General features: G+C 40.8%; 1 protein-coding gene across 1 annotated transcript; it reads right to left on the bottom strand.

Moving 5' to 3' along the window:
- LOC104515571 (cytosolic phospholipase A2 epsilon-like) lies at nt 1–25,181 on the bottom strand. Its single transcript, XM_010159593.1, has 20 exons — nt 25,155–25,181; nt 23,470–23,542; nt 15,310–15,446; nt 14,847–14,978; nt 13,961–14,001; nt 12,930–12,972; nt 12,289–12,352; nt 10,736–10,896; nt 10,411–10,503; nt 9,718–9,755; nt 8,876–9,032; nt 8,254–8,390; nt 7,545–7,767; nt 6,209–6,323; nt 5,444–5,581; nt 4,657–4,764; nt 3,320–3,511; nt 2,709–2,875; nt 1,098–1,281; nt 1–239 (listed from the first exon to the last, which is right to left on the bottom strand). The coding sequence occupies exons 1-20, from the start codon at nt 25,179–25,181 to the stop codon at nt 1–3; spliced, it is 2,469 nt and encodes an 822-aa protein (XP_010157895.1).
- Between the last annotated feature and the right edge of the window lie 624 nt (nt 25,182–25,805).

The following is a 25,805-nucleotide window of genomic DNA, read 5'->3' as shown; positions in this document are numbered from 1 at the left end:
TCAAGCAGAGGACTGTGCTTGTGATCCTGACTGGCTCAGAGCTTGTTTCTTTCGTGCCACAGCCATGCGTAAGGCCTGAATAATCACGTTCTCGTTGTTCATGATGTTGTAATTAGTCAGCTTCAGAAGCTTGTTGAAATCTTCTGCTTTCAGCGAGACCTCTCTTGTTGAGTATGGAGAGCAGAAACTGGAGATATCAACCTTGCCCAGTTCCATTTCGGCAGCACTACGTGACATGCCTGTCAAGGGGGAAAAACAAAGGAAGGTGTTTGTGTAGTCCCTTGAGAATTTCGGTAGTTGGATGGACTATATCAGGCATAATTTAGGCAGATCACCGGTGCACTTGCTACAAAGACAAGTGCAGTGGTATGATCTCGGAAAAATCTACTACTAAACAAAGACTGTTGGAATTTTAAGTGTCACTAAACATCATTCCATTGCAACCAGCACCTTCTACTGGCCAGCTCATGGCACGTCATTTTATGCGGTCACAGGTGCTCATGTCTTACCCTGCAGGTTCTTGAGTAGAATGCATACTAAAGGGAAAAGGAATATGGAGGTATGACAGGAGGATGCAGAATATTAGTAGCCTTGGAAATCATCATAAAAAAAAAAAAAAAAAAGCCTGCATCTCAAATACTAGCCCAAAAGGACACAGCAATTGTATTAGTTTATGTACTCTTGCTTTGATTTCCCAGCATATATAACCAACACTTTAAACAGCCCAAATAGAAAGCACAGTGGCCCTCCATAGAACCATTCTATACTGTATACGTCATTCTCCTCTAGATCTGACTCTCATAAAAATATATAATCTGAAAAACACATTTTGTTCTAAATGCTAAAGTAAGCTTGTGGAGACCACAAGAGTAAATTAGTTCCCTTTTCACTACTTGAGGAACCCCCTTTCTAACTAATTTTATGCACAAGATTTTACCCAATTTTACGAACAGTTTTTGTCATCCCATTTGGCAATGTATTTGCTAGTAGGAACAAGCCACCAAAAAAAGATTTTTTTAATTGGGATGAGCTAAAAACACCCAAGGAGCAAGAAAGTTTATTGAGTCAATAAAATTAGCTGGGTATTGTTAACTTACCAGGTGCCACATATCTTTGGAAGGTGTCATTAACTAATGGAAAATAAAGCAGCAGAGGAGCTCCTGGTGTGTCTGCACCATCAAACATGTAGCACTCTTTCAGGTTCTTCTCATCATCTTTCAGCTCAATGTTGGGAAATGGAATTCCCTGCTCAGAGAAGTATCTGCAAGACTGCTCCAAGGGCTGGTCATGGCCCAACAGCAGCAGTGTAAGGAATGGAAAAGATACCCAAGGTCAGGATGCTGCCAAAGCTCAGTAATTCATGCCAGGTTGCACGAAGTAGACTGATAGCACTGGACAACTAGCAATAAAGTGAGCACCTGCAGCCCCAGGGGCTGTTTTTCTCTTGCCTTAGAAGTTATTTGTAAATAGTCTTACAGGAAAACACCTAATACCAAGATGGTAAAGAGGGTTTAAATATGTACTAAGGCATGTATCTAAAATAGAAATATGATCTGGGAACAGACTAATTCACAGCATGTTATAAAGCAATATTAATTAAAGGTCAGAAAAAAAGTAGATCTAAACAAAACTGTCAAAAATAGTAAGATTCACAGTCAAATGATCTGTATATATTGCAGTATAATTTGTGAGTTGATCTCAATAGACCTTAGCAGGGTTTTGAAACCAGCTTACCCATTTCTAAAACCTTGAATTTTAGAAATAATGACATTTCAAGCTAACATATTTTAGACCTAAAACACTAAAAGCATTCATCTAATTTGCGATGACCGACTTTGTTAAATTACCTAACAAAACACTGAAATACCACCTCAGTTTGTTTGAATTAAATACTCCCAAAAGACTTCAGAGTACAAAAATAAATATAGCAAAAGTTATTATAGATGCTCTTTTTCAGCTGCAGCACAGGCAAACATATTTTTCATGTGGCATTACAGTGTAAGAGTAGCATTAAAGTATCTTCCACTTGAAGAAAGAATAGAATCTTAATCCGTGAACTTTGTGCTCTCTATAGTGCCCTTCAGGGACAGGTTTACAATTACAAGTCTATACTTGGAAGTCTAAATCTAACTTTTTATGTGGTGAATAGCACTTCAAAATCTCTATAACCATTTTAACCAAATCAGATTTCTGCAAACATAGAAAATGCATTTGATATCTTGCTTCAAGCCCAGTATTCAAGGAGAAAAATTGTAATTATTAAAAGATAAAAATAAAGATGAAGTAACTCTTCACTTACTAGGTTGTTCTTAGACAACTAGAAAAATCACAGATTAAAATTAAAAGACAAAGTCTTATCAGTTTAAGGAAAATGCAGGTTAAATTCAGCATCTGAATCACAGAAAATTTTCCCAGATATATTTGTGCTAGTAAATCTTACATCTAATTGTGATAGAAGCTGCAGCTCAACCATCATAACTTCACTGTGCTGCTCTGTATTTCACTGGTGAAGCTTTTAGTGCTATTTCAAAAGTAGTTTGAGAAAAATAGAGGTATTTTCTTCTGGGAATTTCCTTTCTTCTTCTAAGGTTTGGAAACACAATGTTACTAAATTCCACTAAGTTCACATCTTACAGACACCTATCTGAAAGTTGTGGAAAACAAATGAAAAGCTGTTACTAAACAAAGACAGTTTTGAGACATCTCACCAAAGTCTGCGATCCACCGGTGTAATTTAAGTGTATGATGACATCCACTTTCCGCTCAGGTCTCATAAGGGGTGGGCAGCTGGTTTCAAAGAAGAAAGCTGCATCCACCAACTCCAGGTGCTCTGAGTTGCCTCTCAGGTCATTAGGAGAGGTATCTAGCAAAGTATCTAAGGAGCAAAAGATCCAGAGCTGTTAGCACACAGCAGAAAGACATCTGCCAAGATAGAAAGCAAAAGGAAGGTGGAACATCCCTTCCATCCAGGATTTTCCCTTTGCTTTAGCTTCAGCGTCTCCACTCACATTTTTTTGGTGTCTGCAAACCCACAAACTGCACCTAAACCTAGGCAGGTGTTCCCTATGTACAGAGCCCCAGCCCACTGATTTTCATCCCAAAGAGGACTTTCAAGACCCAAAAATCTAACAGTTGTGTTACTGGAAGTCAAAGATGTGAGGAGTTCTTCTGTTCTTCCTCCTCTCAGCAAGCATTGACAACTAACCACAAAATGTGCTCAAGTTGTCTTCAGAACATACAAACGCCCCTTGCTAAATCCCAGACCCTGTGCCCACCCCGATGACTACTGAGGTGTGTAGGTAAGCAGTGGTGTCCACACCTTTCCACTTTGTGAAATGCTCCTGCTGGATGTACTCATTGTGCATCTGGAAGCCCCTCAGGAAGTTGTGGTACTTGGAGACAGCAGGGCGGTCCGTCAAGATATCCCGGAGAGAGGTGGAGAGGCCACTAGTAGGAGTGAACATGCATGTAGCCATCTCATACGGCTTCTCGGGCAAGTCCGGTTGTTCCTCTAGAGATACATGGGATAAATGACACACAATTGAATTATAACCATAATTAAGAGGGGGTTAGGTGCAGAAAGGGTCAGTGACTCTTCTGTAACAACAGTAATCATGTTCACAGCTCTCAGCATTGCATTATTTTTTCATATGGTCTACTGTGAATTCTGATTAGTTTCTTGACAAAACCAAACTTATTTCTGTTTTCTAAATCCCAGCTGGCTATGTCTGACTAAAGGAACATTTTTGCCACAGAAAAACCTATTATTTCGATACATATTAAAGTAATTAACTTTTCCAAGCAAACAAAAAAAAGGAAAAAAACTTTATTTATACATCTGAGAGGATTATTGCTTTTGGATTCCATGTAGGTTAAACATGAAACTCCATGCTTATTTTGAAAACAATAGAAAAACTTCAACTTTTTATTTTTAAACTAAATATCTTTACTTAAAACAAACCCAGTTTGTTCAATTTTGTTTGGGTGTGGGCAGCTGAATTCATTACAAACTTGCAAATTATTTATATAAACCCAAATATAAGAGGTTGGGGTGTTCTCCAAAAATTCAGTCGACAGAAATATGACCCAAGTTTGTTCACAGTGAAATCACTAGCTTTGCTTAAATTTTAACATGAAGGTGCTCCTGAGTATTTTCAAGGAATATTATTTCAGTACAGAGCTGCCCCTCTCTAGCATAATAGAGCTCCACTACACTGAATTCCTTTGACCTCTGCTAAATCTTGCAGTTTGGTCAGATTTTGAGGGAGGGATGCACTGTGCAGGGCAAATAGATATTGGAAAGGAAACACTCAAGCTTCTCTCTGGCTAACAAATAGTTGATATGAGTCTCTGACAGAAATTCTTCTTTCCAAGCCTTTTAAACACAACACTTCAGGGACCATCTTATGTATCCATCCCTATCCCTTTCCATCAGGGTCTGTCAGATGATGCCTTTCCTTCAAATAACACCACCACTATTTAAGCAAAGCATTCAAAACAATTTAATCACTTGATTTTCCTGGTGTCTCCCACATCCCAAGGCTGAGAGCACCAAAATGGCAGAAAAACTAAAAAAATGAGAGATGTGCGCACAGTTGCCCTATTAGAGGGGCCTGGAGGAGGGAGGCCATAAGTCAAAGGGTACTTGAGATGTACCTATTTCAGTCACTTTGTCTTGGGTCCACCTGTGCCAGAAGTCCTCTGAATTGTCAGCTGCATGCCAGGCATCCAAGAGGTTTTTGGAGAAGATGCTACTCCACATTCCTAGGAAGTAGAAGAGGTGTAATAAGTAGTGCTGGGGTAAACACAAGGAAGTTATTTTTAAAAATGCCTTCTGCTCCTTCCACATTTCTTCTCTAACTCTTTCATATTTCTACCTAATTTTTGCATAAGTCAAGACAATTATTTCAGTGGTAGAGATGATTCAGAAGGCAAACTTATTTCAGAAGAAATTTTGAAGTCTTTTCCCTTTGCTATGTTTTACCTGGAACACTCTTTTTTGAAAATCTTTACACTGTCATTTTTCTATTTTCATTTCCTTTTTTCCTTTGAAAAAGAAATATTTTCAGCCAGCTCCTTCCCCAGTTCACCTCTTTCTTGCCCTCTTTATTTCTTCTCAACATTTCCTTCATTCCACAAAGTATGATGGATTTCCAACTTGCAAAATATTTTGCAAGCTACAGGAAATGGTGATGCTTCAAAAGCACTCATGAAGGTACATAACTTACTTCTCGGTTTAGTTTCATTTTATCTTAGTCCAAATGATAAAACCACATTTGTTAGGAAGGGCAGTTGAGTGAGTCTTGGGAAACATGCTGAATTTCAGCTGACTGACTCAGTACCTCTGCTGTCACATGCAGAACAACAGGTTTATGGGGACTAATTTCCAGAATCATTAGCGTTTGTATTAAAATCTTGTGATTCCCCCAGGCTGGTGCATCACCTTGCATGAAGCAGATCCGGGACTCAGGGAGCTTCTTCATCAGGCGACCCATGAAGAACTCACTGCCAAAATCCTCTGCACGAATGAAAGCGCCGTACTTCAGGAAGCCCACTTCGTATGGCGTGAATTCCACCCACTCTGCCAACACACACACCCCCCAACAATATTAGCTCTGCTACTGAAGATGCTTGAGTCGCCAGACGTGGAACAAACCTTTCAGGCCATCAGCTCCTACAGGCGATCTGGATTATCACATGCCCTGAGCAAATCCCGCTGACAGCTGCTTCTATCGCACTGCCCACAGGCTTGTGAAAGAACAATGTCAGGGCTAGGGGAAAAGTTAAATTCTTCTTTTTTTTTTATCTAAGAAGTGGGAAGTTTTCTCATGGAAGGTGGACTAGAACACAGATTGACTTCTATTGCTTTTACTGTCTTTAGCCAACCATGAAAAACACACATTAACCAAACTTAAATCTCCAGTGAATCACTTTTAAGAATTAATACTGTTTCTGAGACAGTGTCAGATCTATGTCATGTTACTAGTCTGAAGTCAATGTCTGAATAAGCACTTACCCGCCAAGAGATCTTAAAAATAATGAACTGCTGCTGTCTATCCTGTGGCTTCCCAGTTATTCTTTACATATCTGAACAGAATTTTTCCTGGCTTGGAGTGAGAATTTAAAACGATTCGTCATTATTTACAGTATCCCCACGCTGTATCTCCCCAGGTAAAAACACAGCTCTTTTCCAGAATTGAAATATTACCTCTAAAATCTTTGGTGGTAACTTTGTCTTTGACATTTAGAGCAAGGTAGATGGGCAGCGGGTTCTGACCCTGATTCACTGCCCAACGTTGATCAGAAAGTTTGTGGTGACATTTCTGGATATGGACAAAAAAAAAAAAAAAGGCGGTTAGCTGATAATCAATTCCCTAAAGACATTTAGTCTTTATAAAGCCTGAATATGGCATATCTTTTTCCTGAATTTCCACCTAAATTTATTTTCATGTGCTTGAATAATAGAGAGCAAGAAATTAATGGGAACAGAATTAATTGTTGGTAAGATACCCAGCCACTTTCTACATTCAGTATACCACAACAGCAAGAAGGTGCTTCATGTGCTGTTATAACTTTCTATTCCTAAATGTAATTGAAAAAAATAGGACAGATCTGGGTAATCCAGCTGTTATCACATACTTCACCTGTTAAACATGAGTACTTCAAGGCAGGATGTTAATGAACCTTCTAGTCAAGAATTTTTTTGAAAACCATATTGAAAGTTAACATCCACACAGGAAAAATAAACCATTCTATATTCTATGATTGCGCTGCCCAATACTAACAACTTAACTTGTACCTGAAATGGAGATTTTGAGTGTACTTCAGTCAAATTAAGTTCTTGCAAATTTTGCTATGTAGTACTGAGGCAAGAAATAGTATGTGAAATATTATATGAAGTGAGACAATTTCATTTTGTTTCACCTTGACAAAATATTTACAAAGTTTTAAAATAAAAGAGCTTTTTCTTCCTCTATCTTCAGTTTTCTAGTTTACATGGAAAGTTTTGTTTGTGTTATTACAACAAAATTAGGAACAGGAATTACTGAGAGATCAAATCCAAGGTAGCTGAAAAGTACCTGCAAAATCACAGTTTCTGTAGTTAACATGTCTCAGGAGCTCTAGATCTCTACATTTTCTCATCACTAAATCACAAAATGCACTAACTACATGTGGGGCACATCTGCATTACATTCAAGGTATGACTGCAGCTTGAATAAATGTTGTAGCCATGGAGACCTAAAAGCATGGGTTCATAAAAAAGAACTAAGAACCTCCAAAATTTCTTGGACAGTTACAATGTTAATAACTTGCTGGTTACTTTACAGCTAGTCTGGGGATTTCTGTTACATTCAATCACATTTTAGGCTCCAGTGTAGACATACACTATGTCTCCAAGTTATTAATGTAAATAAGTGTTGTTCTGCCTACATACCAAGTACAATGTTATTGGCCAGGTGTCTCTTCCTAGGGTTTTAATTTCTCATGATGGTCATAAAGATCAAATCACCAACTTTATGAGAAGAAAGAAGTATAGACATTACCCCATCATTTAACATGGATTCAATCATGAGCCCCCACAAATCAATAAAAGATGTTTTATGTCCTGCTTGAGTCCTTTGGCTCAGTTCTCTGTAATAATTCCTCAGACTTCTCAAGCAAAAAGCCCCCATCTTGCACTTTGATGCTTGCTTCCGAGCTTCAATAATGACTTCTCCAAGATCCTTACGTGACCAATCAGCATCTTCATACAGTTTAGTCATTGTCCTGCAGGCAGGAAACATAATGGAAAGCAGAAAGAAATGAAGAAGATGCTTTTGAAACCCAGAGGATACACTTTTCAGAGCTTTGTTTTATCTTTAGGTTACTCTCTTCTTTGAGCAGAAATACAAGTCTAAAAGCAACAAGGCAAAAATCACTTGATCTGAAATCTAACACAAGCAGCTACAGCAGTTGCCTATGCTGTTCTGCCCAACAGTACATAACCATAAAGGATCATTTTGCATAGGATGAAGGATGTTTGCATTTCCAATGAAGTCACCTCTTTTGGTTAGGGGTAAGTTACTTCAGTGACACCAAATGTACGATGCACAGTAGGCCTTCCATGGGTGACTCTGACATTCATAGACGAAAGACAGAAGTAATAACTCAACAGACTCCTTTTAACCTCGCCGAGATCTAAAACCCTAGACAAAGCATGGGGTTTGCTTAACACAACAAGATCCAAACAACAGTATCAACATGACCCCTCACCATGTTGTGCCAGATGAGCCAGTGATGTATGAAACGCAATCCAGAACGCGTAACTTTTGAAGACCCAAAATGCTGCCATACATGGCAGTGAGTGCTCTTATCCCACATCCTGCTGTGGTCACGGCCACTATAGGCACCTGTTCAAAACAAAAAAGGGCAGAAAGCATAGGTGGGAAAGTGGCATTAAGGCACATCCATGTCAAAAAACGACAGACATGCAAAAGCAACCTCCAGGCACTAGTAAAACAGAACATGTAAATTAGAGATAAAGCAACATTGCTCTGAGATATAAATAATACAAGTTGCTGGACATCCCTGTCATGTATACTAGAGTATCTTGGCACTTCAGGAAGGATTTTTTAAAAACACGACATACTCATTAGTTTGAAGCCCCTCCAACGATTCACTTGAAATCCAAGCGGAAATAGAAATTTTGCCCATGCAGGCAGACTGCTGACCTCCCCAGCTGAGATCACCCTGGCTGCAAACAGTGCCCCGGAGGGGGAGGAGCTGTGGACATAGGTCCTCACTCCTCACCTGGATTGCGGTGAGAAATCACTGGTCATCTCCAGGCTTGAGGGAAAGGAGAGAAAAATACCCCAGCAGTGCCTTTTCTGGTTACCTCATGTTCTTGCAGATCTTCCTCCAAATGAAGAACATCCTTCAGCGCAGCAGCAACCACCCTCCTCCGGTTTTGCAGGAAATTCTGTTCCTCGGCGCACAGGTCAAACCCCAGACGGGCATCTAGGTTTCTTGGCCTGAAACACAGACCCTGAGTCCTGAGACCAGGGTACAAATATCATTATGTTGTTATTTGCCATGGTCAACTCCAGCTATGCTTGTGGGTGTCTGTAGACCAGTTTGTGGACAGTATAATGTAATAAATGAGGAAGAGCAACACCACAGGCAGGCCTCTGCTAATTGCTGCAGCTGCCAACAAGAATGCAAATGGGAAGGCAGAGCAGAATATGACATATTGTCCTGGTATGGTAACAAGGTTCCTACAGCACACTTCTGGTTTTATTTCCTCATATAATTCATTTTTCAAGTTTCAGTAGTGCCTGCCATATGTGCCTGTAACTAGATAAGCACTGTCAACAGGCACTGCGGTTGATTAGTGAAACAGCTACCATGCCTTGGTGTTATTTTGTTTGTATAATACAGAAATCTGATTTCTTTGTGGAGCTGCTCTCTCCATCTGTGGGCATATTAGTGCACACATATTGAGACCTACTTACTGAGCTGCACTAACAGCTTGGAAATTTGGAGAAAAGGGGACCCACGATTTAATTCTCCATCACTGAAAAAGGAAAGCCTGGCAAATAGAAGCCTGCAACCCAAAGATGAACACACCAGCTGCTTACAACTCGAGCCTGCGTGGACCTCTGCTGATTTCAAATATGTTTTGCATAGGTGTAAATGTCTCCCAGTTACAGGATCAGGTCTTGCTGGAGACTCACTTACCATTCATTTGCCTTTGTGTACAAGTCAATTGTCCTGTCCTGAAAATCGCAATACAAACAGTGTAAGCATGCTCAGGTCATTAATCCTGCGCCTTCCTCCCCCACTCCATCTATGGGCTGAGTTTTACTATCTTTGCAGTCAGCAACACAGCTGCAGAATCTTGCCAGCAACATTCTGGCTTGTAAGAGACATAACGACCTCCAGTACAGTCTTGGTTGAATAGAAGTGGGCTGTTCCCCCAAGCTAGGTGGGTTTATGACCCCTCAGCTTCTCATAGCTGAACATCCAGTTTAACCTTCATTTTCTGGGAAGGTCATTGAAAGCTGAGCACCTGAATCACAGCCATGTGAATGTTCTCAGTTTTATCTTCTGTTTCAGGCTTTCTGTTTGGAAATATGTCTTAAATGTAATATCCATGACTGTTAGCTTGCATACTATGTTGATGAAGATATTAGATACGTCCTGAGGAAATGAATTTAAACTCAGAACAGGTTTGAACAGCATGCCTGGAACCACATGCAAAGCGAAAGAAACAAAATAAATATTGCATAGTTGTAGAGTGACTGTCATTCACACCTTGCACTGTAGCATGCTTCGTGTCTGACAGGAACTGAATCACTGAACTGTAAGATTCTCATCACCCACCAAAACCAATTGTTGGGCTGTTTTATCTTAAGACAAACTTGTTCTCACCTCTGCTATTGTTATTTTCTCTTGTATAGGAAGCGAGTTCAGAGCTAGAGTCACAGATGCGTTCATATCCCTTTCATTTTGACTTGATATAGACTGGGAAAACGGGTTAAAAGAAATGACAGTTAACTATTACACAAAAAGAAGTAAAAGCAGTCTCCCCTGCCTCACTTACATACATGCACTTACCAATTCCCTGCATACACAGACTTGCACACACATGCAAGCTTTACAGACCCCAAGAAACACATCTCTAGAGGTCCCTTCCAACCCCTACCACTCTGTGAATCTGTGAATAGCCAGCTACGTGTTCGTAGCGATCACGTACCCTGCTGAGCCTCCTCCGCCGCGGTAGAGCCACAGTGAGTGCTGCCTGATTATACTTGATGTAGTGGAACCTGGACGGGGAGGTCGGGCAGAGGCACGAGCTCAGAGTGTGGGTCTGGGTTCCTTCGTACGACCCATCCACAGTTAACGCAAACTTTCTGTCTGAAGCAAAGGAGTTTCAAACAACTTAAGTTATTAAAAAAATAGGAAAAAGTTTTTTGCAGAGTAGCATATGTTTTCCTTATGTGATGACTTCATTTTGATACCCAAATTATAGGATAAATAGACTCACTTATCTGAGTATTTGGGTTTCGGCTTTAGAGCTTGTGTACAGAATGTGCCATATAGTAACTGTAGCTGTAGTACCATTGCACTTCCGTATATACAGTGATTGCTGAGGCCACCACTCTATTAATTAGATAATTATTCACAGCTAATAACAGTTTTTGGGGAAAAAGCACTCTTCCCTGAAAGTCTGAAATTTTCAGAGTGCCTCAGAAATAAGACTGTATGTGGTACTAAAATATTATTCTGGTATCATAATAAGGTACTTTAAAAATTTCAAAATTTTAGGATAAATCTTTTTTTAAATAGTAGTAGTAGCAGAGCACAGTTCTTTTTGAAACTAGTAACATCTCAGTCCCTCTATCATGTTTTCCTTTACTTCAACCTGTAATACTTCTTTTTAAATAAGTTTAGCACTTACAAAAATAGAGTTTGGTGGGTTTTGGCCTTTATGTACTAAGACCCAGATATGTCTCTTCAAGTAATTAAAAAATGGTCCTTATATAGAATGAAATCAACCCACATTCAAAGTGAAATATACTCTGTAAATCTACACACTCAAAGGTATATAATCAGCCTTTGGAAGAATTATCCCACTCAAGCATTTTCAGCCACATCTAACACACTTCTTCACCTTGAAAAGTGAGCTCAACTGGATCACTCACATGCTTTAAGAAGCTTGCTGGATGGGGCCATCAGGAGATGTCAGAGTCAGAAGTTTTAAAAATTACATAGGAGATACACAAGTCCACAAGCACGGACTCTGTATCTAGTGATGTGCTGCTTAAAATGTGCAATATATGTCCGGTAATATACTGGGTGTCTTGTGTTTTACCTAGTGGCATGTTTTATATTGTTATGCCTAAAGACATTTTAAGAAGATAAATTCATAAGAAAGGCCCATTCCTCATTCTGCCTGTTTTCTTTGTCTCTGAATCCAGAAATAACAAGAGTTAGCCCCAGTTTAGGACTAAATAAATTCAATTCCCTGCACAAATACTTGACGAAATTGTAAGTGTCTGACAAGATGTTATTATAGAGGAAAGTATTTTGTGGGGAAACTAGATCATATGGCTCAGCACCCCACATTCTGTAATAACCTGTGTATTTTTGGCAAAATACAGCCTCCTCCACAGGCCACTGGCATCAGCAAGATTTTGTCTTGCATCTTAAATAACTTCAAATCAGGGTGTTCAAGAGTAAAACACTGAGCATTTCTTGCCATAAAGTGTCATCCAGACCTGTTCCGTAAGTCAGCAAAAGGCTTACCCGTACTGTCCTTCCTCAGTCTCCCGCCATTCACCTGCACCTCCAAACAGGAAACTTCCCGGGCCTATAAGAGAGAACCAGGACAAGAGAAAAAGGTGTTCGCTATCAGCACAACGCGGCCTCAGCTGGTCCCTCGAGCATACGCAGAGTGCGAGGCCTCAGGGCACGCATCTTGGGGGGAGACGGTGCCAGTCTGTAACCCTCAACCAGATCTAGGATGCGTCATTAGGCTTCCACATGGGGAATTATAGATTGTGTGATGAGGACAGAGAAGGGATTTGCTTGCTTCCACCTGGAAAAGCGGCCCAGCAAGGGCCTGGGGGAGGACTGACCACAGAGGAAAGGTCCTTGGGCAAGGTGTGAGGCCCAGCTCTCCCCAGGCAGATGAAGGGGTGTCGTGTGCCTGAGCCCAGCCTGGTTTGGGCAGAAGTGAACGCTGGCAGCAGCTCCCAGGGCAGCCTCTCCCAGTGCAAGTCACTAGCAGGGGCTGTGTGGGAAAGCCAACGCCAACACCAGCTTTAGCTGGCCTCTTGGCTGCTGCCTTCATCCCACTCTATGGAGCAATGGCCTGGCACCTTTAATACCAGCTTTGCAACAAGCATTGCTATACGGCAGGGAAAGGATTATGAAATAAAAATTACCACTAAAACTCCATTAGTAACAATGTTTTCAGGAGGATCCGGACTGAAAGACAAAATGGAAAACAATCAATTCAAAATGAGCACTCTCTTTTTACAGCACTTTTTTTGGTGGGGGAGAGAGAGGCAGGGGGTGTTGGTGTTTTGATTTTTTTTTTAAAAACTCTTCTTTAATCATTATTTCATTAACTTCAAAAATCCGACATTGGATGGGTAGCGTGGGCAAACAGCATCAGAGAGCTGCTAGCTCTCTGGACACTAGCTGGACACTGAATCAAACCTGCCTTTCACAGGCTTGCGTCTGAACTTCAAACTATTTATGGAGAACTGCTGCATGGCAGAGCTCCCACTGTATTAGACAGGATTATTTTCTGACACACTGAAGCAAATTTACACAGGGATGGCATAATTACATTATTGCCCTATACTGCTCAGTTCAAACCTGGGGCATCAGAGCTGAAAAGCTGGTGAATTCATCCAATATGCCATAACAAAACAAACAAAAAAAACCCCCAACCATTTAACTTAAAAATCAACAGCAATGCTAGAACTAATTTACATGCCTGTTCTCTACGTTAACTATACAGTCAGCACAAAAACACATATATTTTAATCTATTTCCACAACTAAAACAAACTCCAAGTTTTATTTTTCCACATGCTAATGACAAAGCAAACATCTTACATCCTACAATAAGGAGTAAGACGGGCTTGAAAAATTAATATTGCGACCTGTGCAGAATGTCCCTCACAGTGTGGTGAGCAGTAGCCATCACGGAAAACTGCTCCCATCAGTATCTGTGCTATATCTTCTCTGTGTGTCTGGATGCCCGGTGTAGATGCACACACATCATGCACCCTTTCTCCATTAAATGCCCTACACAAACATTTCCTGAACACCCAAACTTCCCCTCTACTTTATTCAGATGGTGACAGTGTTAGAGGACTGACTGCTCATGTAAACTGATGTTTTGTGTCAGTAACATTTTGTCTCTGGCTGGCATTTCTGTTGATCGCCTATTTGGACTTACGCACCTGCTCTCCATTGTGAACTCAACTTCCAGCTCCTCTTTTCCCTGCAAAAGAAAATGAAGAAGTCACTGCAGGTTGGTCCTCCTGTGAAGAGAGATACCCTACATGAGTCTGTGTTATTCACGGGTCTCTATAAGCCAGAGTCCACCTTTTGTTACTGCATATGCAACAGATTCAATTTTCTTCATGTTGTATCTTCCATAGATCTAGTGTCACATACTTCTAATATATCCATTATTTTAGCAGACCCCTAGTTTGGAGCCTGCAGAACAAATGTAATACGTACTGCAGGGCCCATTGGCTGTTGTTCCCCCTTTCTGCAGTCACAGACTCACTCCCACTGTTTCACAGGCCACCTGCAATTCCCCTTTCCCTTCCCCTCCCAATAAGCTCTCACACCCCCCATTGATCCCTCAGCACATCCAAAGCACCCTGCCCTCACCCACAGCCATATGAAATCGAAACCCACTGAAAAAGTCACTTTTCAAATAGTTCAGATATTCAAGCATTATGTTCATTTTCCAAATAAGCTGAATGCCACATTGGATTTACAGTTTATGACTGTAGATCGCTACTTTTATGTTAGCAGAACATAAAGCACAGCTCAGAACCACCAGCTCCAACTGCAAAATTTTTGGGGTAAACCTGACATTTTGACATCAAGGACAGCAATCAGACAATCAAGTCCAATAATGCTGGCCAATTCTGTCTGTAGAACCAGCACCCAAAAGGCAACACGTCAGCCTCTGAAACAGGTGGATATACTCAGGTGGCTAAAGGGACAGTAAGAAAGGCTTAATTATGGGACACATGAGAGGGGAGCTGAGATAATGTGCACATTCTCACTTGAAGACATCCCCTCGGCTTTGTCCTTGAATTTTATCCATACCTGTGGATTCAGCTGGAAACATAGCTGAATGTTTTCTCCAAGCTGGATTTTGGAGACATCAAAGAAAACAGTGAGGAGATGGTCATCTTGAGTCATGTTGTCCTCATCGCAAACTTTTAGCTCCAGAATGTTCTGGGATTAAAAAAAAAAGAGAGAAAAGGAAAAGAAAAAAGATCGTATGAGGTTTAACAAACATAACATGCTACTGATACTTAATTTTAGCTGAAGGAACTTGGGCAAGAAGTTCAAGAATGAAAATAAAGAAATTTTTCAGTTGGTCTCCATGGACTTTATTAACCATGCAGGCAGATACAGTCTCATCCAGCCATCAAAAACTAAATAGCTAGAGTGAGAGAGTGTGAATACTTCGTAAGGGAATTCAGAAACACCCGCAGAGTGGAAGGCCTATACGGTGGGTTTCATATCTGGTAAGAATAGCTGTTAGGGATAGCCATGTTCCTACCTTAACTTGACTCTGAATCGTGAAGTGGAAGGTTTCATTCCATGTTGGGTTCTTGCTGTTTTGGACTGTCTTGGTGCGGAAATGCTGCACTGAAGCTGTTGGCAGGCTCAGGCTCACGTAGCAATCAGACTGGCTTACTGTGGAAGAGCAGGAAAGCAACAGACCGATGAAACACACCTAGTACCCCTTAAGGTGTTGTGGTGTACTAGTTTCTAAGCTCCATACACAGGACAACATGCAGAATGCAGGCCAGGATGCTAGCTAAGGTATCATCAAGCCAGTGCTAGGCAACCACCTTGCTTCACTCTTGTGAAAGCAAGCCTGGCAGTTTGCTCTTCTTGAGAACTACAATATTTAATTGCTGAAAAACAGTAAACATTCAAAATACGCAGTTACATTGCATTCTTTCACTAAGAGATACATAGCCAAACTGTCTCTTTATGTCAGTCTTCCCAGGTTTTAATGCTGAAGAGCCATCCATGTGCACAAGGACTCACACAGACAGAGCAGTCTCACAGGGCTGGGTACCATGAGTGGTTCAGCTGCCTGTCAGGAACATGAAGCAGATAACATCAGCAGCTGTGATGGGGGCTGCCAGATAGACAGAGCCCAGGCCCTACATACTGGGCTTCCACAGGTAGGCATGAACATGCCTTAATGTTCCTGGGGTAGCTCTGTGAGTCCCATCCTTCGGAGCATCCTTTCTTTTCTCTAGCACGTCTGGTTGCCAACGTGGTGGAGGCAGGAGCTCATTGCACTGAAGGTTCCCATGAAGCCCCATTGTTGTCACAGAAGGCAGGTCTTCCACCAAGGCACCTGATCTCAGTTTGCTTTCTTTCCTTTGGGAAAGTTAAAGAAGGGAAGACACATGTGCACCATAGAGCTCAGCAGCAGAGTTGGTCAAGGAAAATATTTCAAGAAAAAAAAAATTAATGATGTGTGTAGATAAATTGCATTTAATCCTTTGTGAAGTGGATTAAAATGAGCACATATAAGCAAAGCATTGAAATGCTGAACAGTTTGATGGTATAACATTTGCTTTGGAAAGCAGCTGTCCCAAGGCAGAGTTTGCGTCAGTAAATTTGTATAAAAAAATATTGCTTAACATCATTATTTTCACTCACATCTCTGTGCCTCAGCCAGAGTAGTAAAGGTATTTGCAACACTTAATGTGCAGGTGAACACTTGTCTGTGCTTCCCACCACAGAGCAAGCTGACGTTGCTTCTTTGCACAAGATTGCATTGCTTTGGTGTTTCAATTAGAGGTGTGTTCAGGTCGTAAAGTTCACCTATGAATTTTAATGTCTCCAGATGTAGGTATGGCAGATTTAGTGTTTTTATTTTTCCTTCTAAGCTGAAAAGGCCAGTTGTAAAGTTTGGCTTCCCATCAGAGCTCCATCGTAGGTGAGGGATGTTCAAGGCCAAAGCTTCAGCATGAAACAGTGGCTAGCAGCAGTCTGTAGTGCTTTTGTCATCAACAAGCACTTTCATTCCAACGTGAGAATAATGTGCCTGCAAATACTTTTTGTAATCGTTATTAGGAAATAATAGTCAAACATGAATCATGATATTAACAATCCTGTGGACCCACACTCCAAAGTCAGGGATGATCACCCTACAGAACATGATCTATTAGTTAGGGATGACAACCTACACAAGTGCCAAAGATAGCATGGGGAAGTTTTGTCCATAAGTCCCATCATTAGCATTATATTTCCTCTATTTGTAATACCACCCACTCAAGCATTACTGCCTTTGCATAGCAGACACACCTTCGTCTGAACAGACTTAAGTCTTGTCCCACTTAGTTTTACTGGTAGACCTGACTTTGGGAAACACAGAATAACTGACTTGGCCACTTACTGCACTCCGTACGTAACTGAAGAATTAGCAAAGCCAGCCTTTTTCCCCCCCTGACTCCACCGAGAGTTAAGTCATCCTTGCTTGAGTAACTGAGCAAAAAAAGAGTAACTTTGATGAAGGTAGTTGTGGTATACACAAAGATATATAAACTCTAAAAAAAAATCAAAACACAGAAATCACCTGAGCTTCTAACAGTCCTAATAGCTCCCAGACTTCTGTGTGCATACAGGAAAACCTGTATGAAAATCTTTTTTGACTCTTGGGAAGTCCAGACTGACATTAGCAAAGACTGCCATCAGCTCTTGTCCCCAGAGGGATTAGGATCAGAAGGACCCAAATGCCTTAAGTCTGAGAGTGATCCAAAGTTTATTTCACTGGCATTTCCCAAATACCAATACATGGTCTGACTACGTCTGTTGCAAAGACCAAAGTTTTATTTCAAAAGTCCATCTTTTCTTTTCTTTTTTTTTTTTTTTTTTTTTTTTTCCTGTGAGTGATCCCTGTCTGCTACTCCACTGTATTGTACGGCTTTAAGAAATAACTAGTTTGACAGCAGAGTCCTGACTTCTTATTTAGGTCTCTGACTTTCTCTGGGGGACCTCTGACACAGCCCCTAAACAAGCATCCTTCCCTCTTCCCATCTGCAAAATGTGTTTGGTGATGCCTTTGGTACTTCAGAGGTGTCCTCTGAAACCTAATCGCCTCTTGTTCGTGAAGTATTTCTCAGATGTTATGAGGGAGGCTCTTACAACACCCAGAAACCCTTTTTACACATCTCATATATCCCATGCCTGTATTCTGCCCGACCAGCTCCAGGTACGAGCAGATGTGAGAACTGGCACTCCACAGCATAACCTGGCCCCAAACCAGTCGGTCGCACCACAACATCCCACCGCCTTGTGTCAAGTGCCTTTCCACGTACACAGCCACACGCAAGCAAATCATCATTACTCTGGTACGTAAGCCTAACCACCACCTAACTACAGTGATTATGCTCACGCATGATACACACGGCACAGATTCACAGCAGCAGCCTGTTGTGTCCCTCCCCTCCACCACGGCACATGAGCAGCCGTCAGACAGGCTTGGTGTGGCAGCTGTGGTATCACTGTGGGGCAATATCCTGCCAAAAGCAGGTGTGGCAGCAGGTATTTATGAAAGCATGGTCTCCTCGTCCAGTTATTACACTAGGTTTCTAATTATCTTCCAGGATAGTGGCAGGACTGGATCTTAATTGTGCTTTACCATTAGAAAGCATTACGGCAACATGAACCATGCTAAAAACCACCATAGCCCCAGCACCATCCTGCATCCCAAGGAGCAGGCCATCAGCTGTTCTGGCTTGAGCTAAAATCTCACCTTCCTCATAGATAGCTCGAACTCAAACCAGGTTAAACCAAAAGTTTTTAATTTTGATTCTAGCTCACTTTTTGCCGCTATCAGACGCAACCTCTGGCACACCTGTAACCTGAGGAGAAACCTGGATACCCTCCTCCTCTTGGACTGGTTTTAAGTGCTCACATCGAGGCTATTTCTAGGGGTAGATTTTTTCATGACTGTTAGGGTATATTTTTCTTATTGTGCTGAAAGGTTCTGAACCAAGAATGTGGTCTTGAACACTGTTTGCCCAGATGATCTGCTTGATCATGTTTTCCCACACTTGGACTCATCCATGTCACAAAATATAAACTATCACCGTCAGCTGAGTAAAGCATTTTTCTTCTTCCTCCCGCACTGTGGAGCAGAGCGAAGACCTGGCTGAGGGTGGGTGGACAGGCAGGCATTGCTGTTTCTAGAACGCAGAATATTAGATAATTTAGATCATTGGAACTTTTTATATTCTTTTTAAAATAAGAATACGGGTTACTTCTGTGAAAGTAAACATCTTCCTTCTCAAGGCCCTTCACAGTCAGACTATCTGAATTCGTTCAGTCCTGAGAGATCAGTTACTACCTCCAGGGAGCATTCAGAATTAACCTCCTAATAGCTAAATTTCAATAAAAAGCTTTCACACTTTCTCCCACCCTGCCCTTCATATTGGGTGGAGCACCCTACAAGTATCCCTAAAACAGTCTCATTTACATCCCTCCTTAAAACATCCCTTTGCTGAGATGTTGCTAAATATCCTTACTTTTTTCCTGTTTTCTCCCTTGTCAGGCTTTATCAGTCCCCATCCTCTTATTTTATAATGGGATTTCAAGCAGCACCTGCAACAATAGACTGTTGGTACATAATTGCTGCTGCTTAAATGGTGAAGTAAGAAATAAATAACAATGAAAAAATAACAGCAGTGCAAGAACAAAACACCAGAGGAAGTCTGCATGTTCCTGCAATAAATATCACATTGGACTGCAGTTCCTGAAAAAATAATGTATTTCACTGAGTATATTTCTATTCAGGATCTCAAGGGCCTTTCCATTAATTGATCTCATATGTGGCAGAACTGCTACTGCAATGCCGTAAAATGTGTTCTTTGTTAAAAATGTAAAACACGTTTAATTTTGTAAAACATTGCACTCAAAATAATATAAGCCATATATATATATAAAAAAAAAATCCAAAGTTTGGAGTTTTCCAAAATTAACAAGCCTAATTTAAAAAAAAATCCATAAAATCTTAAAAAAAAAAGAATTTTCTTACTAAGAAAATTCTGAAGAATATTTTTGACTCTACACCAGTCAAGGTTCATTCAACCCAAGGTCCACAGGCAGTGTCAACTAAGGGCTCTTGGATGTTTTCAGAAGGTAGGAAATAATGGCTTAAAATTGCTCATCTCAGTGTCCCCATCTAGTTGCCTACATTTACCTTTTTGTTTAACCTTTAACACTGGTTTGTTTCCTTTTCCATTTGTTAATTCCACTTTATGATTTTGTTTCTCTCCAGTATCTTGTTCTTTAGCCTGTTTGGGGTTTTTTTTTTTTTGAAGGATCTTTAGTTTTCTTAGGGATGGACATAAATGCCAGAAGAGAACATGCCTGACATTTAGTGGCGGGTGTCTAAGGAAGAGTGTAAGAGGGCAAGCATCATATAATACTCTCTTAGTCCTCACAATTTAAGATTCAGAGACTTCCTAACACAACCTTCACTGGATTCTTCTTCAATGAACTTGTCCAGCCTCTGCCTGGAACCCACATAAACTTTTGGCACCTGCGATCTCCTGCCGTGGGGAGTTCCCAAGCTGAACGACATACTGCGGAAAGACATGTTCTTCTGTTTGTTCTGGAGTTATGGTGTTGCCCAAGAACTGTGAGAGGATGAGCTTGAAATTTGAAATTCTCTGCAGAAAAAGCTGTATTTTTAAAGGTGGGTTGGATTGGTGCAAAGCCAAGTCTCATCCCATTAGGGAGTCAGGATGCAGATGGGACACACACCCAAATCTGGGAACTGGCAGGTGTTCACAAGTCCAGGAATATCAAGAGCCTAATGAGTCTGATGGGGACATGGGTGTGCACAGTGGGAAGCGGGGAATGCAGAGAACACAAACAAGGCACTAAATTAACAGTTGGTATCAGTTATATCAGCTATGCATTAATACACAAGTGGAAATAACGTTATAATTTACACACTGATGGATTAGTGGGAAGAAGAGACAGAATAATGCAAGGGTGCATTAAAAAGATTCAGAGTTTAAAAAGCAGAACGAAATGACGTAAATTGTCTTAAATAAAAATACTACCTTATGCACTGAACTTCTGTTAAAGGTCCTGTATAATAGATTATTTCATGGGAGATGTTAGTGAGATTTTGAGAGTCTGTTGTTATGGATGAATTTTCCCATCTCCATTACCTGGAAAATGGAGCAGATCAACCAATAATGATGTCAACCTGCAGGACCAGGTTGGAAGACCTTCTAAACACCAGATGAGTATTAAACAAAGTGATCCAAAAACTCTACAGAAACCTAGTGCAAGAATGGATATTGAGAGGAGAAAATAAAATGGGATTCATTTCACAAACAGAAGGATGGACATAACTGGTGAGAGATAGAAGGAGCTGATTTAATATGTTAAAAAGCTATAAGATGACTAAGAAATAGGTGACATTTGCCAACTTGTTCTACCTTGAAAAATTAGCAGGAAAAGGAAAGTGATAAAAACAGAGATAGAAAAGGAAAAATGAGGGAAAAAGAATATCAGTGTTAGGAAAATGGTACTGTAAAGAAATCTACATCATGGGTGGTGGAGGTCTACATGCTTCTGGGTTTCCTAAGGCTGTGTCAAGCTAGGGAACTCTAAAGATGACTGAAACAACTCAACAGTATTCCCCCAGTTCTGTACAAAATTTTGCTGATTCATGTATGTGATACATTTTTTATCTTATGCCTCCAATTTTGCTGTTTCTCAGTGAAAGTCACTTACAGTTACCAACATGAAATTTGTACTAAGCTTTTATACTGCCAGTGAGTTTAACCAGAGGTTAAATTAATTTATGAATACATTTGTAATATAGGTATATATTATATGATACACAGTGTGTCATTGAAATACATGACTTCAAGTATGGCTGCACAGAAAACTATGTCCTAAAATGGTTTAAAAGCAGATCTTTCTGAGAAATGCATCTGACAATTCTTATACTCAGCAAAATCAAATGTTACTGGAATTAAGCAGCTGTCAATCAAAACCAAATTGAACAATTAAGCATAAGTTAGGCAGTGACCTGACTGGTATGATTTTCTTTTCCCACATGACAGAAGTACCCAACAAGCAAAGCATTCAATGTTTGCCTGTACTTCTTTTTGTTTGTTTGTGCAAAATTTTTCCCTCAATATTTTGTCTGATACTACCATTTCAAACAGATGACAGCTTGTCAATGTTGGTGGTGAACGTCTGTCATTCTGTTTTGCAGATAACATCCAGTATACAATTCATAGTGTAAGGCAGAACAACTTCAGCCTGGAAAGACTGTGCTGTGGTTTTACTGCTACTCCAGACCCTGTGCCATGTTCCAAGAGCACCTCTGTCATTCATACTGCTCCTTTCGGCAGCTTTACAGGCTGTTGGGACACATCTTGGACTAGGAAGCAGAAATGCCTGAGTATTTCAGTACCTGTCCTTAGCCCTAGAAACTTCCTAGTATTGGGAAGGACGCCATCAAATCATAGGAAACTCCCTTCAGAATAAAAATAGTTTCAAGACAAAAAGAGAAAACACTGGTCCAGATGAGAAAAAGGTGGAGAGGAAGTTTGGTAAGATCATTATCGTCCAGATGGTTTAATAAAACATGATTATGGGGGAGATATCAAAGGGCTGTAGTTTTCCACACCTCTTTCTTTCAGTTGCGAGTGCACATTTGTACCTTCAAATAAGTTTTCAGCTGTAGCAAGGGATTTCTTTCCAGCCTATAACTGAGCTTCAAACCTCCTTGCCGCATTTCACAATTGGTAGTCCAGTGGGAAGGTTCGTAGAGACTCTTCTTCCCCATACATTCAGCAACAACAAAGCATCTTACTTCAATAATAATCAGAGTGAGAAACTCTTCTTCATATACCTTTTATGTCTAGAGAAGCTATAGCAGGACTCAAAGCAAATCATTTTAGAAAGGCCCAAATAAATGTCATTTTGCATCATTTTAACTGAACAAATTTAGCTTGGTCTGGTTCCTATTCCTGAATTGCTTTCTGAATTCAGACCTTATTTGTATAAATGAATAAATGCAAGATATCAACCATCTCCTCAGATTGGAAGTGATTGTCATTCACACCTTTTTTTTCTAGTGCTTTGCAGTTCAGGTATTTATCGAGCATCAATAAACTTTTATGTATCTATAATTCCTGGGCATTTTGTAAAAATAGTTAAGAATAGAAAAAGCTAACAGTGTGAGCCCTCAGCTAAGTTTTGAAACATGGCTGTTCCTACAGCTGAATCAAATTTGACAGTCTATGAGAGATGTCAAGTATGAAGTCCTGAGCTCACATTAAATATTCTGTGATAGGCCCAGGGTGTACATTACTGTAAAAAGGAACCATAAAAAGAAGTTCCCCATCTAAACTTCTTACTGCAGCTTTCCTGTGAATAAAAAAACCTTTCTTTGCAGATTCAGACGTGAAAGATTTTACGCATTCTGTCCAAACATCTTCTGAACTACAACTGGTGGCTAGACTTCATTGTTACACTTGCAAAGACATAAGAATAAATAATATCTTCTAACTACACTACCACATCTTCAGCAAACTACACTCATGCATTCTCTCTCCCTCCTTTTATAAATACTCTGTAGGGTTTGTGACACTTGGTTATACTTGGGGTAGTTTTACAAGCACCATGGATGCTCCAGTGGTATAGCAGAGATACTCACACAAGTCTGCTTTCCTGGCATTTTTCATCTGTATAATTTTTACGGTGAGCAAGTTGCATGGAGAGGGTTCTGCCTGTTGAACAGCATACAAAATGCGTGGGATGAGCATGCAGAGAGAAAGAAGAGAAGCACAGTCAGAGACAGTAGCGAATTAAGTGTTTCAATTCCAACCATTCAAAACGTTTCTGAACTGAGGTTCTTCCTTGGGCATTGTCTTCTCCTCCTTCCTAGGTTTGCAGCCAGGCGTGACCAGAGACCCAAAATGTACATTCAGTCACAAACCAAACCTCTCATGTCCTCCCTTTTCCATTCTGAGGAAACTTGTGGCAACCCTCAGCTTGAGGTGTCTGACTCTTACGATCCAATCACAGAGAAACGTATGATAGTGAGCCTTGCTGTGTGATTAGTACAGCTGAGACACATCTTGGTCTGCGCATGTTCAAAGGTTGTCATGTATATCCGCTGTATTTCACAACAAAGAGCAGATAATCTAGCAAGGCAGGAATTGGTAACGATATCATGGTGTAACGATGCTGCTTGTCAGCTGGTTTATAGCTACATAACTCCATTGTTATGTTTGACGTAGAGCACTGCTGACTCTAGGACAATGAGGACCTAAAAAGTGTCTTCCAGAGATCAATCCCAAACTTCCCAAAAGAGGGCAGTGAAATCAACGACTCTGTAATTATTTCTTTCAGAATAATTCAGCTCATGCAATCTTTCTTCAAGCAAAAGTCACAGGAAAGTATCCATAGAAATCTTGGGAAACCACCTAAGCCTAAGTGGTTATCAAAAGACATTTAACAAACCTGCCAGGAAACTGGCTGGATTTTGTCATCCTCTCTCATCCTAAGCAAAGATCAGACAAACACAATACTTAATTAAAAGTATGTGAGATATCTAAAGGTGAGATATTTTGTTCCCTAGGTAATTATCTTTTTTAGAGGAATGAAAGGAGGGGAAACTTCACAGTTAATGCTGTAAATGACATACACACCCCCTCCTCCCCCCTAAAAAAAACCCCTCCAAACCAAACATCAAAAACAACTAAAAAAAATAATAAAAATCAATTTAAAAACACAAACAAAATAAAAATCAACAATCAAGAGGAGAGGAAAAAAAAAAGGCAAAACTACGTAGGGATGCGAAAAATATCTAAGAGCCAGTTCATGCACACTACCTATAGACCAGGGAATATCATTGCAATGAATACATAGAGTAATGTGTAACAATATGTCACAATTCATTCCCTTATGCCCAAAAACTCCCACAATTTTTAAGACAGCAATACTTAACACCTCAAATAATATTCATTTCCTGGCTTTCCCCACACACTCGTTGACATCAGTGATATCCCCTCATTTTTCCTCAGTGGGTTGTTTTGCCTAGCCCAATTGGATGGAAGCGAAGGACAACAGCAATGCACAAAGAAAATAGCTTTTTTTTTTTTTTAACTGGAGATTTTCAAAACAGTCAAATTACTCCAACATTAAAGTCCTTGCATTCCTGAAGGCCCAAGCACAAAGCAGGCACAAAACCCAGGGAAAATGTTTTCAGCCCTCGTGCTAAAGAAGAAATCTCAGAGCTGAAGATACAGGAGGTGGAACACCACCTCCAACAGCAGGTCCCCGCTGCTGCCAAGGGGATGCCTGCACAGATCACTGCAGAGCCTCCTGTTTTCTTACCTGGCTCCTACTGTAGAACAGCCCCATGGTGGTCTTTTCCGCGTCCAAGCCAGGTGTGAAATGTGGGTACAGAGGAGTCTCAGCCAAGCAGCTTGTTGTGCTTTAAGCTGCCGGGAGCGGGCAGGCAGGTGTGTTAGCGCCTGACTCAGAGCTACCTCACCTCACCACCACCACTTGAGCAATTCCCCAACTCCTCCTCCTCACTGCCCAGGGGGTGTGTGCTGCACACCTGTGCAGAGGCAGAGACACCCAGGCTCTGGCAGCACAGAAGGATGATCTTTAGATGTTAGAGGGACATTGTGACCTGAAAAGGGTCTTCCCTTCACAGTTACGGGCACTGAGCAAATGTTTTATATTTTCAAGCATGACCTTCTCAAGGATTCCACAGTGCTTTTGCACACTGGAGAGCTGTCAAACTGTGGCCCCTGGTGTGAAAGTGGCTGGCGCCAGCCAGGGTCCATCCAGCTGCCCAGGAGTGGGTGACAAGGACTTATTTGGCCAAGGACCTCTGAACAAACTGTTGTGCATAAAAAGGGCTTCCTTCTATCTTTTTATTGCCTACAGGGAGTAGGTGGGTCTTTGCCTACAGACACACTGGAAAGAATTTTTAATCCCCATCTCACCTTCCATTTTCTTGACTCAGGCAGTAAA

Source organism: Eurypyga helias, unplaced genomic scaffold, assembly GCF_000690775.1.
Source record: "Eurypyga helias isolate BGI_N326 unplaced genomic scaffold, ASM69077v1 scaffold969, whole genome shotgun sequence".
NCBI classification, from domain to species: Eukaryota; Metazoa; Chordata; class Aves; order Eurypygiformes; family Eurypygidae; genus Eurypyga; species Eurypyga helias.
The sequence above is the reverse complement of the archived record's forward strand: the minus strand, read 5'-3'. Positions and strand labels throughout refer to the sequence as shown.